At 36.9% G+C, this 24,843-nt stretch overlaps 2 protein-coding genes across 2 annotated transcripts; both read left to right on the top strand.

Annotated features, from left to right (window-relative positions):
• Positions 1–1,773: 1,773 nt before the first annotated feature.
• capgb (capping protein (actin filament), gelsolin-like b) lies at positions 1,774–17,333 on the top strand. The gene is made up of 9 exons (XM_065242366.1): positions 1,774–1,938; positions 11,421–11,614; positions 13,230–13,384; positions 14,729–14,890; positions 15,083–15,232; positions 15,445–15,531; positions 16,224–16,356; positions 16,498–16,589; positions 17,006–17,333. The coding sequence occupies exons 2-9, from the start codon at positions 11,422–11,424 to the stop codon at positions 17,069–17,071; spliced, it is 1,038 nt and encodes a 345-aa protein (XP_065098438.1). The 5' UTR covers positions 1,774–1,938; position 11,421; the 3' UTR covers positions 17,072–17,333.
• Positions 17,334–17,971: 638 nt separating this feature from the next.
• On the top strand, positions 17,972–24,003 carry LOC135720317 (uncharacterized). Its single transcript, XM_065242365.2, has 11 exons — positions 17,972–18,327; positions 18,543–18,596; positions 19,211–19,347; positions 19,450–19,548; positions 20,518–20,649; positions 20,780–20,914; positions 21,442–21,570; positions 22,335–22,386; positions 22,608–22,634; positions 22,799–22,825; positions 22,929–24,003. The coding sequence occupies exons 2-11, from the start codon at positions 18,566–18,568 to the stop codon at positions 23,471–23,473; spliced, it is 1,314 nt and encodes a 437-aa protein (XP_065098437.1). The 5' UTR covers positions 17,972–18,327; positions 18,543–18,565; the 3' UTR covers positions 23,474–24,003.
• The last annotated feature ends 840 nt before the right edge of the window (positions 24,004–24,843 follow it).

Genomic DNA, 24,843 nt, shown 5'->3' with positions numbered 1-24,843 from the left:
TGTGTTATTTATTTGACATTTCTGAAATTTTACTTAACTGAAAAAAATTGGGTATTTAAACATTTAATATTGACATCTGCGATATCAGTATGGTTAAATAACTTTGTTTTTTCATGGTAAGGTTGACATTTGCATGGACTTGGTCTGATGTCTTTAAAGGGGACATTTCACAAGTCTTTTTTAAGATGTAAAACAATCAATGGTGTCCCCAGAGTACATATGTGAAGTTTTAGCTCAAAATCTCATAAAGGTATTTTATTACATGTTAAAATTCAGTGGTGGCCTGTGACTTCTTTTTTTGAGGGAGCTCGATGTGAAGTTCGTTACAACATGAATGTAGCCCATTCTTTTTTTTTTCAAAATATGTGTTCTGCGCGTTGAAAGATCCTGTGTGCATCATGTGTCTTGTCAAAATAAGTGCCTGCTGCAGATGAGTCTAAAGGGTTTATGATAAAAGAGACACTCGCATAATCTCATGCGTAATCAGAGTTTATTGTTAAGGGAGTGTCTTGCGTGTTTTGTAAACGTGAGCGTTTCTTTTATCATAAACGGTTTTGACGCCTGTGTAGCAGGCACTTATTTTGACAAAACTTGTGATGCACATGATTTACATGATGCAACAAACACATATTTTGAAAACGCAAGCAACACACATAACACTCCGAACACTAATTTTGAATTAGGGCCCCTCGGATGAGAAGTCACGAGCCACCACTGTTAAAATTGCCACTTTGTAGGGATGAGCAAAAATGTGCAATTTTTGGGTGTGTACTTTTAAATGCAAATGAGCTGATCTCTGATCTGTGGTAGATAGTGCAGATTAAGGGGCAGTATTATCCCCTGCTGACATCACAAGGGGAGCCAAATTTGAATTAGCTATTTTTCACATGCTTGCAGAGAATGGTTTACCAAAACTAAGTTACTGGGTTGATCTTTTTCACATTTTCTAGGTTGATAGAAGCACTGGGCGCCCAATTATAGCACTTAAATATGGAAAAAGTCCAATTTTCATGATATGTCCCCTTTAATATTGAATAAGACCATGTCAAAGATTGAAACATATCTCATATCATTAGAATAAGATTAATGATACTTTAATTCTGTAATTTTCTCATCCTCCTGTTGTTCTAAACCTGTATGAATTTCTGATGAACACAAGATGATGTTCACATACAAAAGATATGTTCCCCTATCCCCTCCTATGCATAGGTGCTGGACCTTTCAACCTACATTTATGCACTTGGCAGATGCTTTCATCCAAAATAATTAAGAGTGCATTTAAAGTATACATCACAACCTTTTGTAAAACAATGCTCATCCAACTGAGCTACAGGAACATTTTATAACCAACTGGTTTTTATTCCCAGCAAAACCACAGATGCCACAAATCAACCTCTGAATGTCAGAGAGAATGCAGTCATAGCCGTTGGATATAAACTACATCCAATTGCTTCACTTTAAAATGGTTCTCTTCAGTTATGCAGATCAGATGCCTTTAAGGTTCTATGTTCCTTACAACAAGCCCTGACACAAAAAACGAACGCTTTGTTACACAATGGGTGTGACTCTGTACAAAACTAGAAAAACCGGGAAAGAAAGCATTCAGCTAAACCATGATTTCTGCAGATATTTTGGTGTCTTTTAGTCACCATAGTCCACAGCATATTGCTGTAGTCAAATCTAGACAAGCAAATGACTTGCTTAATAAACAAATGTGTGTCTTCTAAGCTCTGTGCTCTTTCTATTGGATTTTTTTAACTCCCTCTCAAGTTAAGACCTCTGTTTGGTTAAGTGGGGGTGTATTTAAAGGGGCTGGGCCAGAATCTGGAACAAGAGGCAGGAAGTAAGTTAACTTTGTACTGCTGCATCTTCTCTACACAATCTCTTCCTTTCTTTCTTGAGACTTAGTAGGATCCTCCAAACTTAAACTACCATAAGGTAAGCACAACATCTTCTATACAAATTGACTCAGTCTATACACACATTGAATGCAGTATTTTATGGTTTATTTTCTGCTGTGAAAAAGCAGACACTCCCTTCATGCTTTACACCTTCGTTTAACATCTGTGTGTTTAAGTAGAGGTGCAATTGAGTGCTTGTTTAAATGAGAGTTTACTTTACTTTTAAAATTATAAAGTAAATATTACTTCGTGAAATAGTATAAACTACTTTACAACAACATATTTTTGTGCATGCTTATATATTTCAGACTGCACTGAATCAGCAGACAGATTATCTTGCTTGATTGTCTGCAATGTCTTGCCATGTCTCTGTGGTGATTCATGCAAAATTACAACCACATCGGTTTTAATTAACTTTATTGTAGCGTGACACCGCCCTGTTTCTTGCTGTTTATCTATTCATGATTTACCTTCATATTTCTCCATAATTGTCAGTTTCCCTTAACATCCTCTTTAGCGTTATGCATGTCACACATTCTTCTGTTTTTTTTTTTTTTTGCTGTATCATCAGTTCCACTTAGAGTTGTGGTCTGTCATTCCCCGTGTCATTTCACTTTGGTCAGGATACTATAACGTTTTTGCGTTTCTTAGAAATATTTTTAACAACCCTGAACGCAGAAACGTTAACTTACTGCTTATGTTGGTAACACTAGGGTAATAGCCACAGATGCATTTTCAAATATTATCCTGCAGTTTATTTACTAAAATAAGAAAGTAACATTTCCATATCTACCAATCGTCAGTTGTATAAGTCATGCTGATTAAAATGAATACACAATTCATTATTACACGGCTATTTGGAATACTTGATTCTGATTGGTCAGTCGTAACAGCACACTGAAAGCACACCCCGGTCCACTCATCTGGATACTGCATCACTCCATTGTTATTTTTTACTCATGCTAACATAAATTTGTTACAAATGGCCTGAATAATTTCATATTAATATTTTGTGTTAAATTATTAGAGAAGGGTATACCTACTATATCATATGGGGTGGGAACTACAAAAGGAGGCGTGGTTTCTACAAAATGAGGCGTGGTTTCACACTAATAAGAGCAAGGCTCTGAGTAAGAGGTTGACAGGACACGCCCAACCATATCACTAACCCTACCCGCTCCCTTTTTGGAGGTACCGCCCTCTTTTGGTTGAAGAGATGCAGTCTGCAGTTATGTATACTTGGATTATTAAAGGCAGGGTGCATGATCTCTGAAAGCCAATGTTGATATTTAAAATCACCTAAACAACTACTTCTTTTGATAGACCCGCCCCACACATACACAACCCTGGCAACGATGTTGGTTAGTAGACACGCCCCTTACTGCTGATTGGCTACAAGTGTGTTTTGTTACTAGGCCTGAGCCCCTTTTCCAAAGTGTTTTTCAAAAAATAACACCTTTAACTCATGTAGCTCTGTATTAAGGGAACTTAGTGTAAAATTGACTTCTAGTGGTTAAACTTGATATTTTTTTTAGTACAATTTTGCCCCAGTGACTGTTGTGTTGGGTGTGAGCTCCTTTTATTTTCTTCTGTGATTGTATGTTTTTGTATTATTTAAATAATCTGAATTCATACAAAATCGCCACCTTGTAAAATTTTAAGTGAGTGTCATGATTGACCAATCAGAATCAAGTTTTCTAGTTGACCATGATAACTAAGGAATAATTGACAACGGGCCAGTGAATAATCCGAAAATAATGCACACTCGCAGTGTAAAGTCCGACTTTTATTCAGCATGCCTTATCCAGATGACGACTGGCAGACATCTTGTAATTTTTTATAATGTACATCAAAAAAACAACTGGCCGAATGTACATGATCCCTTATTTATGTAAATTGTTACAATTTATGCCACAACATTTTTATTAAAACACCTTAAATAAAAGCGATAGTTCACCCAAAAATGAAAATTCTATCATTTAGTCACTCTCATGTTGTTATAAACCTTTATAAATGTCTTTATTCTGATTAACACAAAGGAAGATATTTTGAGAAATGTTTGTAACCAAACCATTTGTGGACCCCATTTACTTTCATACTATTCTTTTTTCGAACTATGGAAGTGAATGGGGTCCACAAACGGTTCAGGAACAAACATTTTTCAAAATATCTTCATTTGTGTTCATCAAAACAAAGAAATTTATTCGGGTAAATGATGACAGAATATTCAGTTTTGGGTAAATTATCCATTTAAGGATTAAAACAATGACCAAAAAAAACGTAAAACATTAACTATGACAACACATCAAAAGTTTGCTCTAATTGTCCCTGATGAATGGAGGAGAGATGGATGAGGCCTTGCAGTAATTATGTTGGCTTGAGAAAGCCAACATACTGTTGTTGCACTTAAACTTATTATTATTATTATTATTATTATTATTATTCTTTTTCTTCTGAGACTAAAATTTCTAACTCTAACTCGTCCTAGAGCTTTCAAGCTACAGCCATCAAACTTTGGACAGACTTTCGGTCTGATCTGACGAGGTGTGCTATATCTTTTCTAACTGATGGGACCTTCCGAATTCCTAAACGGGGCGCTGAAACACCCCAAAATTTCCATTGACTTAACATTGAGACAAACTTTGACGGGTCATAGCTGCGAGTGAGAAACTTGTAGAAACTTGTGGCTTACCACATTTAAGGAGGCTGACAGGCTGTGTAAGAACATACCTCACAATGGGGTGTAAGCTGTACCCCTGGGGTGTAAGAGGCCCCCAAAATTTCCCATTGACTTATAATGGGGCAGGAAACATGCCCATAAAAGGGAATAAAAGCGTCCCAGATGGAATATCTTCACTTTAGAGTGTCTTAGAGACATGGGGGTGGGCTCATTTTACTCAAGCATCCAATCAGTCTCTTAGGATCACCCCAGAGCTATTAAGCCACGCCCCTAGCAACAATTTTGGGTACCCTAGCAACATCTCCCATAGACTACCATTATAAAAAGCCCAGATGGATATCTTTGCACCAGAGTGTCATAGAGACATAGGGGTGGGCTCATTTTACTCAGGCATCCAATCAGTCTCTTAGGATTCTTATTGAGGTATTAAGCCACGCCCCTAGCAACAAAATATGAAGACCCTAGCAACATAATAAACAAAGCCTTATATCTCTGGATCTGAACATCGTAGAGACACATGGGTTGGACCGTTTTACTTGTGGCTTGAAGTGTAATCATTATGGGATGCCAATTTTCTCCCTAGCAACCAAACTTAGTACCCTAGCAACGGAATAAACAAAGCCTCATATCTCTGCATAAGAACATTGTAGAGACACGGGGGTTGGACCGTTTTACTTGTGGCTTGAAGTGTAATCATTATGGGATGCCAATTTTCTCCCTAGCAACCAAACTTAGTACCCTAGCAACGGAATAAACAAAGCCTCATATCTCTGCATCAGAACATTGTAGAGACACGGGGGTTGGACCGTTTTACTTGTGGCTTGAAGTGTGATCATTATGGGATGCCAATTTTCTCCCTAGCAACCAAACTTAGTACCCTAGTAACGGAATAAACAAAGCCTTATATCTCCGCATCAGAACATTGTAGAGACACGGGGGTTGGACCGTTTTACTTGTGGCTTGAAGGGTGATCATTATGGGATGCCAATTTTCTCCCTAGCAACCAAACTTAGTACCCTAGCAACGCAATAAATGTTAGCTTCATGCTAGCTTCCTGCTAATCATGCTAGCTTCATGCTAGCTTCATGCTTATCATGCTAACATCATGCTAGCTTCATGCTAATCATGCTAACTTCATGCTAGCTTCATGCTAATCATGCTAACTTCATGCTAGCTTCATGCTAATCATGCTAACATCATGCTAGCTTCATGCTAATCATGCTAGCATCATGCTAGCTTCATGCTAATCATGTTAGCATCATGCTAGCTTCATGCTAACTTCATGCTAATCATGCTAGCTTCATGCTAATCATGCTAGCATCATGCTAGCTTCATGCTAATCATGCTAGCATCATGCTAGCTTCATGCTTATCATGCTAGCATCATGCTAGCTTCATGCTAGCATCATGCTAGCTTCATGCTAATCATGCTAACATCATGCTAGCTTCCTGTTAATCATGCTAGCTTCATGCTAGCTTCATGCTAATCATGCTAACATCATGCTAGCTTCATGCTAATCATGCTAACTTCATGCTAGCTTCATGCTAATCATGCTAACTTCATGCTAATCATGCTAACATCATGCTAGCTTCATGCTAATCATGCTAGCTTCATGCTTATCATGCTAGCATCATGCTAGCTTCATGCTAACTTCATGCTAATCATGCTAGCTTCAATGCTAGCTTCATGCTAATCATGCTAGCATCATGCTAGCTTCATGCTAATCATGCTAGCATCATGCTAGCTTCATGCTAATCATGCTAGCATCATGCTAGCTTCATGCTAACATCATGCTAGCTTCATGCTAATCATGCTAACATCATGCTAGCTTCATGCTAATCATGCTAGCATCATGCTAGCTTCATGCTAATCATGCTAGCATCATGCTAGCTTCATGCTAATCATGCTAACATCATGCTAGCTTCATGCTAATCATGCTAGCATCATGCTAGCTTCATGCTAATCATGCTAGCATCATGCTAGCTTCATGCTAATCATGCTAACATCAAGCTAGCTTCATGCTAATCATGCTAACATCATGCTAGCTTCATGCTAATCATGCTAGCATCATGCAAATCATGTTAGCATCATGCTAGCTTCATGCTTATCATGCTAGCATCATGCTAGCTTCCTGTTAATCATGCTAGCTTCATGCTAGCTTCATGCTAATCATGCTAACATCATGCTAGCTTCATGCTAATCATGCTAACTTCATGCTAGCTTCATGCTAATCATGCTAACTTCATGCTAATCATGCTAACATCATGCTAGCTTCATGCTAATCATGCTAGCTTCATGCTTATCATGCTAGCATCATGCTAGCTTCATGCTAACTTCATGCTAATCATGCTAGCTTCAATGCTAGCTTCATGCTAATCATGCTAGCATCATGCTAGCTTCATGCTAATCATGTTAGCATCATGCTAGCTTCATGCTAATCATGCTAGCATCATGCTAGCTTCATGCTAACATCATGCTAGCTTCATGCTAATCATGCTAACATCATGCTAGCTTCATGCTAATCATGCTAGCATCATGCTAGCTTCATGCTAATCATGCTAGCATCATGCTAGCTTCATGCTAATCATGCTAACATCATGCTAGCTTCATGCTAATCATGCTAGCATCATGCTAGCTTCATGCTAATCATGCTAGCATCATGCAAATCATGTTAGCATCATGCTAGCTTCATGCTTATCATGCTAGCATCATGCTAGCATTATGCTAATCATGCTAGCATCATGCTAGCTTCATGCTAATCATGCTAGCATCATGCTAGCTTCATGCTAATCATGCTAGCTTCATGCTAATCATGCTAATCATGCTAGCATCATGCTACCTTCATGCTAATCATGCTAACATCATGCTAGCTTCATGGTAAATCATGCTACCTTCATACTTAAACATACTAACAGCCAGATAGCCTACTAAACTAAACTTATGTCAAACCGTTTTAAACGTTCAGGCTACGCTTTCTCAAGCCAACATAAAGTTTGTCTTCAAACTTTACTATCTAGTTATTACACTGCTGTTTAGCATGTCAGGCAACTTGACTCTCCCCGCTGTGGGGCGTCCACGGCAGGGCCGCTCGGATTATTCCCCAGTGTCCAATTACTGGCTAGATATAAGCTAACCAGGCCAGGTAAACACACACACAGGCATATCCAAACATACTGGCAGAATGGAGCCGGACTCAGAAAGCATGGCAGAGCTGAATGAAAGTGTTTTGCAGTTAAGTGGACCAGTGTGGTTTTTTGCTCTTCTTTGTAATTAACTTACAAAGCAACACATATCTTAGATCTTCAGTTGATAACTTTCTTCACAATTTCTGTCTTGCCATATATTTGCATCATTCTCTTCTGTTACGATACCAGGAATCAGCAACATCTCTTCATATTCATGCCACCTTCTCTCAAATTTAATGCTGTTTTGTATACCATCCTGCTGTTTTAAGTGCAATAGCATTGTAAACTTTTCATCGTATATTATTACATCGGTATCCTAAAATCGGTATTTAAAACTTAGATCATGCAAACGTTCATCGACATTGTCCTTGTGGGGACATTTTTTCATTATGTAATTTTTAAGATGAATCATTTTTGTGTCATTTAAAGTGCATTGGCTAGAACAGGGGGTTTCTCAGGGTGTCAGTGCACATAGCAAATGTGTATTTTGTCCACCGTATTTCCATTTTAAAACATTTTGGTGGAATACGTGGCTACACCTGGGCTATAATAACAGATGCATTGGCTATCCCAGCTATCACTGTTGAACCCTGCGAACTAAATTGTGTTAAAATAACTGAAGGACGAGTGTACCACGGGAAGCGAGTTGTGGTTGGTACGCTTGCATTTTCCTGTCTGTGGTTCATGACTCACTGTTGTGTTATGCCTTATACAAAAAGTAAAGCTGTGTGACTTTCTGTAACTGAGCTTAAACTGACACCTCTTGAGAAACTAAAATGAATGCCGTTTAAAAGGTTTTTTTTGCGCTATAAGGTGGGGCACTGTGAACACTGAAGGTTTATAAAAAGCACAATGTGTCATTGTTCATATCAGCAAGTAGTTGCAACTGTCTAGCTCACTTCTCATTTCGTATGATGTTGTGCCAGCCCATCACGTCTCCTTTTCCATAAACCACAATGATCACTTTTGTCATAAGGAACCTTTATATTATTTAACAGTTTTTATGACATAAACATTATCTTTCATTTTATCTTCATTGCTACATTTTATAAGCTTAAAACGTTTATGTAGAAATTCAGTAAATTATACTTTTATGACGGAATTAGTTCTTTGTTATACTGTATTGCAGTTTATGATGTATGGTATCATGCCCATTGTAGATGAACTTTGCAATGCCATGCGCTGAATGACTGATCGATGATTCAGTCTCTGTGTGTGACTGTGTGGACAGATAAAGAGGGAGGCATGATTTACCTTCACTTTGGCATAGTTTTTTTTCAGAGGTTAGCACAGGACATGCAATAAGAAACATTCTTTCTCATTGTAAAGTATGTGAGGTGACATCTGCTGTAACTTTATATGGCATCATGTGGCATGACATACATCTCTGACAAATCTTCTTCACATTAGGGTTGTGTTTAGACACGTCACTACGTCATTAAAGAGCCTGTTAGGTTGATATAAAGTATGCATGGCTTCCTTCACATAAAAGGTGCTGCAGATAAGAAACCATGGGAGAAACCAAGACTCAGGCAGACATGTCCACCTTGTACTTGCATATATTTACACCTGTTTTTTGGCATGATTGTCCTCCCCAATGATTTGATTTGCTGTTTTGCTACTTATGTTTTCATACCTGGTTCGGTCCACACAACGCACTTCTGTACCATGATCTGTTTGGCAGTCGAGTTACTTTTCCTAACTGTGAAAACTATAAATTATCTAACAACTTTATTTTTATATGAACAGGCATTTTCTATAAAGCTGCTTTGAAACGATATGCATTTTGAAAGTGCGATGCAAATAAATGTGAATTTAATGACAGGTCAAACAAGTAATCAGATAACAGCTGTCTTAAACTGACACCTCTGTTAGTGAAGGCTGTAAACAAAAAAGAAAGTGTATTGGGCTTTTATGATAAAGCTGCATGTTAGGTTTCTTTAATTGTGGCAAAAGTTCCCCTGTAGGGAAATTCAGGTTTTTATTGATGTTTGTACGTCTATGTGGTGCTTCTAATATGCTTTGCAACAAATTCATCTACTGGTTGAAGGTTGAAAAGGGAGTAAATTCCCATAGACCTTCATGTTAAAATGCACAACTTTACAGTAGAAAATAATATGTTTAGAATCTGGTACAAAAACTGTTTTGATCTACATAGCTCATTTTACCCTTCATGACAACTGTGAGGGGGGTGAATTTTTTTTGTACCTCATCCGTTTAAATTATATTGCTAAGGGCGTGGCCACTTGAGTGGCGGCTGAACAGCCACTGCGGTCACTAGAGTCAAGCAAGGCAGGCTTGGTTTCAGCAACCAGCCACCTCAGCTTTACCCATGTCCCGCCTCTTTACCCATTTTCGTTTATCTGCAAGTGATGCGCGGTGACGCATGGCCAAGATGGCGATGGCAGGCACCGCCTACTTGAAGCTTCAAAAATGCTCTTCACAAACCTATGGGTGACGTCACGGACACTCTGTCCATATTTTTTTACAGTCTATGGTCTGAAACTGCCAAATGTAGCATCTATTTACATATATATCTATGGTCCAAGATGTGCGATTTAGTAGAGGTGGGGACTTATTCACATATTTATAGATCTGCATATACTAAATGAGGCAAGGGTGTAGAGTAACATTCAAACTGTTTTACAGCGTAAAGAAATGATTGTGACAGGTAAAACTATGTCACAGTAAGCTATTTATGCTATTAGGATGCTCAAAGATGCATTTTAACTGATAAAATGATTGACTACATGGAGACTTTAAATAATATGAGACTTTGAGCCTTTTAGTGTACGCCCATACCACACAGATCATTAGATAGCCACAACGAAACTTGCATGATTTTGCATTTCCGGTGTGGTGAATTGCTATGTAAATATATTTTTGTGAGAAATCCAAAATCACAAGCAACTGCATTGAATTGCAAAACACATTCCAGTAAATAGAATGAGAATAGGCTTTGTGTCCAGCTGCACTACTTCCTGAACTTCAGCCAGCTCCTTGTTTCCTGTCTGCCATTATTGCACAAACTGATTAATCCAGGTGTGCCTGACCTCAGTAGTCACAACAACAATAATCAGACACACCTGGATTAATCAGTTTGTCCAATAATAGCAGACAGGAAACAAGAAGCTGGCTGAAGTTCAGGAAGTAGTGCAGGTGGGCATAAAGCCTATTAAAGGGACACTCCACTTTAAAAAAAAAAATATGCTCATTTTCCAGTTCCCCTAGAGTTAAACATTTATTTTCCATCGGTCTTAGTACACATAGTAACTACCGAAGAGTCAAGTTTTAAATAGGAAAATATCAAAACTCTTTGAATATTTTTTTAGCGCGATGCTAATGGTCTAATCAGATTCAATGGCTTATGCTAAGCTATGCTAAAAGTGGTACTGCCAGACCCGGAGATCAGCTGAATTAATTCCAAAACGGTAAAAATCTAATGTTTGACTCTAGGGAAGCTGGAAAATGAGCATATTTTCCGAAAAAGCTGAGTGTCCCTTTAAGTATCCAGGAGGTCTCTAACCAGCCCATAGCCTGTATGCAGACAGTTTTCAACATTGACTATTTACGTTCTTGCTAAATAACTGACTTTATTTCACTGTTTATTCACAATGTCTTTCGTCCTCACTAGTTCTGTTTGTTTCTTTACAGAATGCTCCCATTTCAGGCTGCACCAGGTCAGTTTGGGGAAGAGGCGAGACAGCCGGGACTCAGATGTTGGCGAGTGGAGAAAATGAAGGCCGTTCCTCTGAAGTCCGCTGAGGTGGGGGCTTTCTTCAACGGTGACTCATACCTTGTGCTGGATAACCGGGGCGATCAGGGAGCAGATCTTCACATGTGGATTGGTGAGATGATAGATGTGGATTTTCTTAAAACTGTAATCTGTCACTTTTTCCTCTCTATCGCCATCTCTGTTTTAAACAATTACAGTTAGTTTGCGCACTTATCTTTTCGTTTGTTAGACAAGTAATTGGGAAATCTGACATGACAAGTTAACTTATGTGTTCATTCGCACATAAATCGCGTGTGATTTTCTAGTCATTTGAGACATTCACGCATAAATTCGCATCATGGGAGGGGCTTTTATAACTGGTGGTCACCAGCATACCAGCACCAAAACCATGACCAGTATGACCAGCATGGGATGTTGGTGCTAATGCTGGTTTGATACTGGTTTAGCTGGTGCTAATGCTGGTTTGGTGCTGGTTTAGCTGGTGCTAATGCTGGTGCTGATGCCAGTTTAGCTAGTCTTCACTAGCAAACCAGTACCAAAACACAACATATGCTGGTCTTGCTGGTCTGCTGGTTTTTTTCAGTAGGACATGTCCACTTGACATATGACATCCATACAAAAAGTTAACCCAGGACAGAAAACGGTCCTCATCCATCTATTATATAGATGAAAGAAAAGAGTGAATCTACACCACTGTTCGGACTCACGTCACGGTCAGTAACATGGGACGATGAAGCGGGGTATGGGGTCTGATGCTAAAAAGCCAAGATAATTGCTTGCCGAGTTAAAACGATACGCTTGATCAGATGCTCGAATGCATCTGCAAACATGCAACAGAACAAATGGAAGAGAGAAGAGAGGGATAAAGAGGGATAAGTCCCAAGGGAAAATGGGAAGGGCGGGTGTTCATTAATGTTTCACCAAGCCACAGTTAGGCCCATTGTCTTATTGTGTACCACCATGTGCTTTAGGTAACACTAAGCTGGTTTTCAGCGTGACATGAGACCATTCCTAGCATCTTCTTAACAATCTTTCATCCATAATCGCCCTGGTGACAATGTCTCTAACCCCTTTATATGATGCAATCATATTATAATGAACTTTAGTTTTCCTAAAATTTTGTTGTTTTACAGCCCGGACAACACCAAGATGTTCTGCAAAACCGTTTTATTATTTTGCATTCATGATTCTTTAACCCACAGCAACTTTAAATTGCATTTGTCTTTTGTTCAGACCTGTGACCTTTACCAGTTTTATAAATAGAGTTTTTAAACAGTGTTTTTGTTGGTTGTACACCGCAAACGCTTGCATTTAGACCAAGACCAGAAACTGTCACTCTCTGTCTGTTGGCAGAGACGAGGGAAGTGGCTGATGTGGTCACATGGTTCAGAATTGTGCAAAATTGCATGGGTGTTAACACGCACAATATTTCCAGTAACATGTGCAAAATTATGTCAAATCAACATATATTTTTATGCTACTTTAATTTAACAATTTAAGTTAACTAATTTAACTTGTTTTTATAAGTTATGCCAACTTATAATAGAAATAGTATGTTAAATGTACTTGATAAACCAAGTTTTTAACTTCATGCTGCAATTTTTTACATATTTGACAGATCAGTCAATTACAATTACTTACTTTATTATATGCTTTCATGAATGCATTTGTAAAAGGTTCAAAAATGATTTAATTCATCTGCATTAATTCTGTCTGTCCCTTTACAGGTGAGAAATCCTCTCGTGATGAGCAGGTGGCCTGTGCCATGTTGGCTACACAGCTGGACAACTTCCTTGGTGGAGAGCCTGTCCAGCACAGACAGGTTCAGGGTTATGAATCTCCAGAATTCATGACGCTCTTCCCCAGAGGGGTGAGCTATAAGGTGAGATGTGTGCCAACACACACACACAGCTACATATATCTATACATGCAATTTTCAAATCAATTCATATGGGAACAGGCAACAATAGGATATGTCAGGTATAACTGATGACTGGCCGTTGAATTATTCAAAATTATACCACAGGTCTGTTGAATGCTTTATTGCATTGCACCTTGGGTGTGCATTATTTTCTTAAAAATCAATGGCCCGTCGTCAATTATTCCTTACATAATGCACAACCAAGGTGGTAATGCGGGTGTGCATTATTTTTTAATAATTCAAAGGACCGGAGTCAATAATTCTGCTTTTATACCACGGGTCTGTTGAATGCTCCATTCTGATTGGCTGAAAAATTCCGTGGGTATGCATTAATTTCTGATAATCGCACACCTAACTTGTCAAATGTCTTAAAAATAGGCACCAGAGCAATGTTTGTGGTAACCGTGGTATAAGAGGAATAATTGACTCTGGTCCTTTGAATTATTTGAAAATAATGCACACCCGCTTCGCGTCGTGCCGCATTGCACCTTGGGTGTGCATTATTTTCTTATAGTTCAATGGCCTGTCGTCAATTATTCTTTACATACCAGAGTTACCACAGACATTGCTAAGACATTGCTCTAGTGGTTATTGTGAAAAATTTGTGTTTTTCGGAAAAGGATGCATTGCGTTTACTTACAAACGTTGTCATGTTACTGGTTTCTCTTGATAGAGATAGACTTGAAAAGATTTAATGTGTAAAAGAACATATTTTACCCAACAGATTGCTGAAGTTGTGATTGGTACTTTATACACATTACTTGCCAGATTATAATTTACACTCTCAAATAAAAAGTTACAAAAGCTGTTACTGCAGTACCCTTTCAAAAGTACATCTTTAAACCAAAATTTTCATATTAGTACCTCGAAACTACTAAAAAAGGTAAGAACCTAAATAGTGTATATATACATTATTTTTTTAAAGGGTACCATTCCAGTGACAGCTTTTGTACCTTTATTTCTGAGAGTGTATAAGTTTTATTTTAACCTCCTAAGACCCGGGTTTTGGTTTTTCTTTTTTCAGATTTCTACCAGCTATTTTGGGGTTAGGAAGAACCAATAAATACAATAACCAAATTGTTTTCTAAGAACATGAAGCAGTGTATTTGTCCATGTTTGTGAACAACAGGTTCCAGTTACATAGAATTAAGTGCAAACATCAAAAGAATTTCATGTCCACATATGTGGACATCCAGGTCTTAGGAGGTTAATAAATATGATCTTATGAGCAAAACAATTAAATCCGAAATGCCCTAATGAGTGCGAGTGTTTTGATTATCCAACACTTTTATTTGTCTTTCACAGGAGGGAGGTGTGGAGTCTGGATTTAGGAAAGCAGATTCTGGATCTGGTCCTGTTAAGCGGTTATATCAAATTAAAGGGAAACGAAACATAAGAGCCAAAGAAGTAGCACTAAGCTGGCAGAGCTTTAACAAAGGGGACTGCTTCATACTCGACCTGGGAGAGGTGTGACTGTCTGTCTGTGTGTTTGCCTATTTGCTTTTTTTTATTTGGTATACTGTATGTGGGTGTATTTATTTAGTTTTTTTACTTTATTATTAATGGTTATAATTATGATATATATCTGTACACTTTATACAAGTGTAACAGTTGTTTTAATGGCAATTGACTGAAAGTGTATGCGTGTATTTTTTCCAGACAATTGTGTCATGGATCGGCTCTCAGGCAAACATCTTTGAGAAGCAGAAGGTGAGGGAGATCGCCGCTTTTATCCGGGACACGGATAGACATGGCAAAGCCCAGATTACCAACATCAGTGAAGGAGAAGAGACACCGGAGATGCTACAGGTACTTCACTTGATTCTTTTTAGCTAGTTTGATACTGAATTTCTATATTTATGGCTATCAGATTTATAGACACCATTTATAGACAGTATTGTTGTTTTTCTCTTTTCACATTATTCACACATGCAGTGATTATTTATGATGTGAATTAAATGGTCGATGATGAGCTGTAATTGTGTCGTTGTTTTTTGTTTCCATCTGTTATTAACTAACAGGTTCTTGGTCCAAAGCCCGAGTTGAAAGAGAGCACTCCAGAAGAAGACAGTCAAGCTGATGCATCAAACTCTGCCTCTCTATACAAGGTCCCACACTCATAATTTCATTTAACAAATCTTGGACAGGGTTTAGATTAAGCCAGGAGCAGGGTGGATATATAATAGGATATTTCTACACAGTCTCCTGAGGATGTGTATAAATAGCACGAAGTGTAAAAATCGTGCAATACATACGCCAAATTCCACTTTGGCGTGCATATGATACGCCAGTCCTTCCCATTCACTTAAACAGTGCATCTTTTTTTGTCGTTTTATTTATTGGTTTCTCAATTTTGTTGCTATTTTTTACCATTTTCGCTTGGGTTTAGGGTTAGATTTTAGATTTGCTTAATGAGGTTATTTAATATACAGGTTTCTCCATGTTTTTGTCCATATTTAAGCCATGGTCGCTTGGAGTTGGGGTTAGAGTTGGGGTTTGGGTTAAGATGTAATTTTTATATAACAAAAAGTTGTTCTAACCCTAAACCCAAGCGAAAATGGTAAAAAATAGCAATTGAGAAAACAATAAATAAAACGACAAAAAAAGATGAACCGTTTAAGTGAATGGGAAGGACTGGCGTATCATATGCACGCCAAAGTGGAATTTGGCGTACGTATTGCACGATTTTTACACTTCGTGCTATTTATACGCATCTTCAGGAGACTGGGCTGGATATTTAAGTAGTTTTTACAAATTACTTATCCATTCTTAGTTCACCCTGGTATATGCATCTTTACAGGTTTCAGATGCAACAGGGTCAATGAAGTTAACCAAAGTGTCGGATAAGAATCCAATAGCCAAGGACTTGCTGGTACGGGATGACTGCTTCATTCTGGACAATGGGGCTAATGGAAAGATCTTTGTTTGGAAAGGTAAGAAAAATAATCATTTTTAATTAGGAATTAGGTTAAACTATATGGTGAATGCTTATATTATAAAGCGATAATTTAATGAAAGTCTGTTTGTTTGTTTTCTAGTTAAATAAAATATAAATAAAATGTTATATTTAACAGGAAGTGGAGCCAATGCAGATGAGAAGAAGGCCGCTCTGAAGATGGCAGATGATTTTATCACTCAGATGAATTACCCCAAGATGAAAACACAGGTCTGTAATTCTTCATATGGATTTTATAGCTGTTATTAATGAACTTGCATCACTAACTGCACCAAACAGAAAACAGAAATTTAAGCAAAATAAAGGCACTGCTAGTTGCTTCAGACTTGTATTCTTAAACTTAAGTAACATTCACATAAAACATATTTAGGTTACAGTCTGCTTTCTATATCCAAGCATTATACAATTTTGCCTAAAAGCAGTATACATATATATGTTTTTGAAATAAGAGAGAAATGAGAGAATGTAGCATGAAATGAGAGAAAAACACCTAATAAAAAATAAAAAACAATTCTTTGAAATTTTTCTGGGAACCCTAGAACCTATTGGGGGTCCCTGGACCCCAGTTTGAAAGCCCCTGTACTAAAGTATATAATATATATAAACAGTTGTTTTTTGTCTTACAGGTGGAGATTTTGCCACAGGGCAGAGAGACTGTTATCTTCAAACAGTTCTTCCAAAATTGGAATTAAACCACTCCATTGCATTGCATTGCATGATCCAAAAATTAACCTTTTCCAATCAGTAATCAAAGAGAGACTGTTTACTAAAAAATAAAGATGCAGAGATGATACATTATATAAATGTATAATTTTATTCAATAGGATAAGGATTTATTAAAGATTGCAGTAATAATGCATACAGGAGTGAATCAGACTTTGTTATTTGTATGTGAAAATTTTTACTTTAAAAAGGTGTTTGTATTTCATGAATAAATTTTTAAAGAGCTTTTAATGTTTTTGCTTTTTTTCATTGAGAAAATTTGTGTTACAGTCTTAACCACAAATTCTACTTATAAAATGTTACCAGTTTTCAAGACAATAAACATGTTTTACTCGTTTTGTGTATGCAACTGGAACTATAAAATGCAAATGCGACCGAGCAAAGAATTCTGGAATTTATCTTTCAAAAGTTTTAATGACCCGGAATCCTCCTTAGATAAGACAATGACACAGAATAATGTTACCTAACAGCAGTTATGAGTTATTAGATCTTATCAGAGAAATGTGATAAATTATCACCGTGGTTACCATGGTGTTCATTAAAACAACACAAACTTTTGCTTGACACGAAAGTCTATCGAAAGTCGGCAACTTCAGATGTGAATAATGACAGTGTATTAATATGATGACTGAACCAACATAAGAATAATTATTTAAATAAAGTTTCATGTAAAATATGTATCTAACCAATTTAGAATGATTATATATATATATATATATATATATATATATATATTATAGGAAATTTCAGAACAAATATACTGCATATTCTCCCCAGAAAAAACTTTTATATTTTACCATTATAGTTGTATAATCTTATAAACCATTAAGGTATATGACATTCATACATTGCATCTTCAGATTGATAGATACGTAACCTGGTCACATTTAGCAGTGATCTTACTGGCTTACAAAAACTAAAGGAAGGAATCATAATAAAGGTTGAATTTTCTGTAAATCAGTGAATGTACGTGGGGTCAAACATTTGTGGGTTAATGTATTATCTCATGTTACTGGCATCCTGACACCTTTTCTATTGACTTCATGTTGCTGGGAAATTATAAACACTTTTCCTGACCTTCAACACGCAGTTACAACAGTAATAAAACGGGTTTAAAGTTCAGATTACGTTGGCAGTAGGTAAAAGAGAGCGTGCGGATGCTCTTAACGTTCAGTCCTAACAAATGCCTGAAGGATTCACTTCCCATCCAGATCTTTCATCTTGGGTAGGTTTCTATCATTCATTATATGCAGAACAGTCATCATTATAAGGTGCCATTACTGATGTTGCTTACTATTATTGATCATGAAGTGTAATGTTGATATTTACTATGAAGACATTTTGGCAAAACTTCATATGCGTTCATATACGTTGATGGTAATGTGGCTTGGAAATACTTTTTCAATATTCAATGATTTTACAAAAACTTTTCTCCCATAGGAGAACAGGAAAAGCCATACAAGATGAAAAGCATCCTGAAGGACAAAACCCTAAGTATGACTCTTACAGATGTTTGATTCACAAATGGGTGTAATGTTTAAATTTGTTATGATATGTAAAGCCAGTCTGTGAAAACCAAGCTAAAGTCATTTTTGTTGTGATTTACTTTTTTTTAAATCATCCTACTTAATTTTAGGAACATTCTGTGAAGATATAACCTTGATATGTTTATTATTGCCTTAGTAAAGCCTTGTCAAAGATTGATTTTTTTTATGTAAAATTGTTATGACTACATTGATTCTCCTTATCTCACAATTACATTGAGACTTTAGCCTGAATTTCACAAACAGGGTCACATATAATAAGCATAGTGAAACCAAAAGGAAAATGTGTTTAAAGTAACCATTTTCACACAGTAATATTCTATTTAATATTTCTTGTCTGCATATATAAATCACATTTGGTTATGAATTACATGTCTTTTCACACTTTATGAAGTGTATTTCTTGTCTCTATTAACCATAAATGCCAGAGAAAGTATCACCCAACCTCCTTGTATTTCTTTTTATCAGTACAGTATTTCTTTAAACTACTGATTGTGGCAGCACAGTCAGACGACCACAATGAAAGTTCATTCATAACCCCTCACTCTCACTGTTTTTTTACAGGAGCGCCCCATTTTGAGATGCAGAGTCACTCAATTGGTGCCGTACGCTGGACGCTACCTGAGAAAGATGTCCAGGTCCACAACTCTGCCCCCACCAGCCCCTTCAAGTGCTCCACCACCCGTACAAACCGTTCACAGGTAACTAACTTCACTGCTGCTTTGGAAAACGAATAGTCGGTAAATGACAGTAATTTGTACTGTACATCACACAATTGGTAAACATTATGTGTGTTTTTCCAGCAAAGGCAACATCAGCAGGGCTTAAAGGATCTTAAGAGTTTGCAAGAGTGCATCAGATTCATCAACCATTGGAAGGACCAAGTGGCACAAGTTTGTAAGGTATGCCAAAATACTTTTTAAGGTTTTAAAAGCGTTTTTTGCAGCAATGCAATAGAAGAACCATTTTTTGTCTTCTTTTAGTCAAAAGTTTTTTTGTAGTTTTGTAGAGGGATTTACTACAATACATTGGGCAACTTTCTGACAGTCAAAAAGTTCATCTAAATGATGCTTAAGAAAGTTTGACACAGAATACAGTGAATATCAACATCTTTATGTTTTCTTATCTGTGCCATTCTATTACATAAGTGGAAGGTAATTTAATATATTTAATAATCTAGTGATATCATATCATTCACTCAGCAAAAAATAATTATTGCTTTAAAGGAAATTGACTACATCAGAAAATATGAATTAATAAAACATTACAATAGAAAAGTCTTAATATTTTTACAATCCTCAGGTATAATCCCAACAGATCATTTCCCCAGTCAACTTCCCTGTGCGTGCAGACTTCATGACCTTTGGGTTTTTATAACCCATGTCGTAATACGATAAGCGTTGGCATGAGGGACGTTTGCCGCAGCAACTAATGAAAAAGGCGACTGACACATTTTATGAAGCCCAATGTTGGCGATAATGGCAACGTCTATCTCTGTCTGATAAACTCTTCATCTTAAAACAGAGATACTGACAAACCTTATCACACAATCTTTGCAGTTTATGTGGTGAGGAGGTGGGCTTCAGAGGTCTTATTTCAGAAGATATGAACTGTTGAACATACACTTGCTATTGTAAAAATGTTAAGATGCTTTGAAAAACATTCTCCTTATCTTTTATCGGTCATTTAAAAGATTGAGCCAATTTCCCCACAGAGCCACAGTGTTTCAAGAAAACCATTTTTGAATTAATGACTTCCTTATCTTCATCTTTGTGTAATATTAAACTGTAATAGGATGAATATAGTTTAACATTATAAAACTGACCAGCTTTAAATTATAACGTTATACCATGTTTATATGTGCTTCACAGGATGAAACGGATGCTGGTGAAGGTTGCAGCAAATGGGCAGACCAACAGCCAGATCCCAAAACTGAGCGCAGTCTTGAAGAAAGTCGCAAACTTATTATGCTGTGGGCCAATGAACTTCAAAGTGTGGACAAGGTGAGGAAATGCCTTAAAAAAAATTGTTAAAAGAAAAATCACACTATATAAACAGGTGATCCTAAAGACATTATTAGAATAGGTAAAAGATGTTCAGTTTAACTTATGTGAATGTTTTTGTGTTCCTCAGCTGTCTAAAAAGCATCCATGGATGAAGGAGAGGTTTGATGAAGAACATGAGGACACAAAGCAGAATGTGGATCACAATGAGCTGGTGGACAAGAGAATCATGGAGTGGGCCAAAGAGCTACAGAGTGTATCAGAGGTGAGAATAAGAGGATCTGATCTATTATTTTCCAAAATTCTGTCAACCTTTATTTGCCTTTAGGTGCTCCATAAAAATGCTGGGTCAAATATAATAATTTTCTGGGTTCATTTTACCCAACGTCTGGGTTTGTCCCAATACTGGGTTGAAAATAACCTAGGATTTTGTTAGTGTGTCTGACATTCTTTCGCCAATGAATTACAAAAGAAGAAATGTTTAGGACTGTACTGTTTTTTCATGCAATTACAATGAACAGAGCTTTCAAGGTTCAACAAAGACACCAAAGTACCACTAAACTATTACAGAATAGTCGGTATTGATACGTGTGGTGAACAAACGGATACTTAAGTTATTGTTGACTCAGAATGACTCAAGAGTTCATCTGTTTGACTCACTGACCCATTAATATCTCTACAAATCCTTCAACATCTTGTAAAACAGTAACAGTAAATTTAACAAGTGTTTAAGCTACATTTATCCAGTATAATAAAAAGCCGACTGTATGTCCTTTTCCTATGTGAATGCAGAGCTATGGAATGCTGGGAGATGAGCTGGCACAGATGTTGCGTCTCCTAGGACTGAGGAAGAAGAGGCTGGCTGGCCTCATGCCATTATTGGAGTTCATCACTTGGAGCTTGTTGAAAGATGAAAGCAAGGTGGGTGAATGCACTTCTTGATTTCACTTCTAGTATTTTTGGTCTAGACAAAACAAAAGTCTGGAAAAAACAAGCACACAGCCACCGAAAATGTAAATGTTTCTTTGTTCCTGTAGCTCAAATGGTGGAGCATTGTATATGATTGTGGATTCGATACCCAGGGAATGCAAATATTAATCTATACCACACTCTCAAAAAAGTTGTCACTGGGGCAGTACCTTTTCAAAAAGTACACTTATGTACCTAAAAAGTGCATGTGCCTTAAAGGTACACACATACTGGTACCTTTTTTCTGAGAGTATAGGTCAGTTTGGATAAACGTGTCTGCCAAATACATTAATGTAAATAAATAAAACTTTATTGTAGTCTATATTATTATTATTTGCAATATTGTGGCTTTTTATCATATTTAGAAAACATAAAAATCTACCTCTTTAAACTAAACAAACAATAATTCACCTATGCCCTGATAAAATAAATGACTAAATGTGCGCCATGCTTATCAAGGGCAATTGTGAAGCTATAAAAGTAAATTGCTTGTATGATATGATAGTGCTGACAATTTTATTGAGGGCTAAGTGGGAAGCAAATTACATTGTGGTTACATAAAGAGCAGAGTTCAAAAGAGAGCATCTAGGGTCAGCGTGAATCAGAAAACAAACTGTGCAGGGTTTTAAAAAACTTTTCCAGATCTTAGAAAGCTTAACAGTCCTATATACAAGCCACTATGTTTGTTTATGTATACGTTTTTGTATGTATTGTAGGGCATGGTTCCTCATCTTTGGCTTTCAGCCAAGCAGCGCACCTGGAAAGCAGGTAATGAATCCCAAATACATATTAATTATTGAATGAATTAATCGTTTTAGAAATAATCTGTTAAAAAACATCAGTGCACATACTGTAATGTATTGGCTCTGTACTTATACTAAGAATTTGCACTAATAATCATATTAAATCGTCTACTATATTACCTGCTGTCTTATTAAAAATATGAATACACTAATGACAAAATATTTTTTTTCTAATTTCTCAAACAGGCACGTCACGATACATCCCAAATTCAGGTAACTCTTTCTAACCCTTTCAAATGTAGAACTGTAGTGTACAAAACAAATATTACACTTGGTACTTAATTCAAACATAAAATGATAAAAAACAACTTTCTTTTTGAGTATCTGTTTTGTAACCTTAAGTCACATTAATAAATAATATTTCAAATTTTTTATAGTTTGGAGCTGGATTGTCAGTGCAGCAGGTAAGTTTCATATTTAAATATTAGTACCCCCTCGTAAAAAATACACATTAAATGTGTCACTAAAGTATTTTATTTTCTAAATCTTTGCTTCTCTCTTTCAAAGCTGATGTAACACTTGATCCAATGACCAACCACCCCTGGTTGCAACTCTCTGATGATCAAAAGAAGGTTCAGGAGGCTCACAAAGAGGCTGATGTGGCCCACAGCCCTCAGCGTTTCAACAGCTGGCCCTGTGTCTTAGGCTGGGAAGGCTACATGAGCGGCCGCCATTACTGGGAACTTGATATTGCAAACAATGGTTACTGGAAAGTGGGAGTGACAACTGCTTCGGCAAGAAGACATGGTCGCATTCCGATGATTCCTTCTAATGGTTACTGGTGCCTGTGGCGGAGCACGAGACAGTTCTTTGCCTGCACCGATCCCGAAACAACTCTGCCATCTACTCTGGTGCCCCAAAAGATGGGGATCTACATCGATTATGAAGAGGGACAGATTTCTTTCTACAACGCAGAGAACAAGTCACACATCTACACCTTCACAGGAGACTTTCATGAGAAGCTGTACCCATTCTTTGCCCCACTGGATGGTAGGACCCTTATAACCCTCTGGTCCCCTAAAGAACTTAGCAATCAAACAGTGCAGGTTTAAGATATGTGCTTCTGTTTGAACATCTATATCTCGACGAATGATTCATAATAAGGACAAAGTTAAATCTATTTTATACTCGATATTCACATTCCAAAACAAAGTAGACCAAACCAGACCTTTCCATTTGGAGATTGTTCGCTCTACGGTGGGCTGGACCCACTCATTGAGAGCCAATGAAACTAAATGCTTTCATCACACAGAAAACTTTGCTCTTATTCATTATTTAAAAATAATTGCTTAATTTATGTACATCTCTAGCCATTTATATATATCTATGCTTGTTGCACTGTTAATAAGCTTCTTCTCTGTCTGTGTATTTAATGTAAGTGAGCGTATATGTGTTTAGCACAAACATTTCAGAAAATTACAAAAAAGTATTTTATTCCATCCTAATACATGAATAAGATAACAAGAATCAAATATTTATTTTGTCAGTGTTTATATGTGTAAATAATATCTATTAAAAGTGTAACCACTCTATTTTTTATAAATGTTCTGGATGATCTGCTGTCTTAATAAAATGTAATAAACACAGGACACCGTGTGTTCGCTTATTGTCCAACTATTCACACTACACTGCTGTACTTGACAAACACATGCATTTACCATCCGACTGACATACATTATTAATGTATTAAATAATATTTGATCACACTTCACATATTCATTTGGAACTGCTTTGGAAAAATTCTTCTTTTATTTTTTCATAATGGCTACAATGAGATCAGTGAAGATCTGCATGCCCAATAATAAAGCAGCTATTAAACAGGAATGGTTTGGAAAACATCACTAAAGAGACAAAGGAAACATTTAACTGCATAGATCATCAACCAATAAGCATTAGTTCACCCCAAATTAGCCCATATTTTACCTTTGACTTTTTCAGCCAAACACAGTTAGTGGATAGTGCCCCATTGGATAGCAGCTCATTTTTAAAGCTCTAAAAAGCCTAATAAACTAATCCACAAAGTTATTAAATGTCTTCTGAGGTAAAGCAATAGGTTTTTGTAACATTGGGTAAGAGCTCATCTTTCCACCTGACCTAAATTTTTTCATGTGAACAATGGACTGCCGTAGTTTAAAGTTTGAAATATAAATGTTTCTTGACAAAAAAACAGCTTTTTTAGTATAACTCAGACTGAGTATGGCTAACATAAAGAAAGTCATATACTCCTAGGATGGCATGAGGGCAAGTAAAACATGGGCTAATTTTCATTTTTGGGTAAAGTATTCCTTTAAAATTATGCTGAAAGGGTGTAAATTTGGTTTGGCCATTGGAGGGGGTTGAAGTGTCAATATGTGAATGTTTCATTAATCATACATTTTAGGTGTGGGGGTGTTATTCCTAGTTCTTAGTTTTGATTTTTGGA

This window comes from Paramisgurnus dabryanus, chromosome 1 (genome assembly GCF_030506205.2).
Source record: "Paramisgurnus dabryanus chromosome 1, PD_genome_1.1, whole genome shotgun sequence".
In the NCBI taxonomy this organism is placed as follows: domain Eukaryota; kingdom Metazoa; phylum Chordata; class Actinopteri; order Cypriniformes; family Cobitidae; genus Paramisgurnus; species Paramisgurnus dabryanus.
The sequence above is the reverse complement of the archived record's forward strand: the minus strand, read 5'-3'. Positions and strand labels throughout refer to the sequence as shown.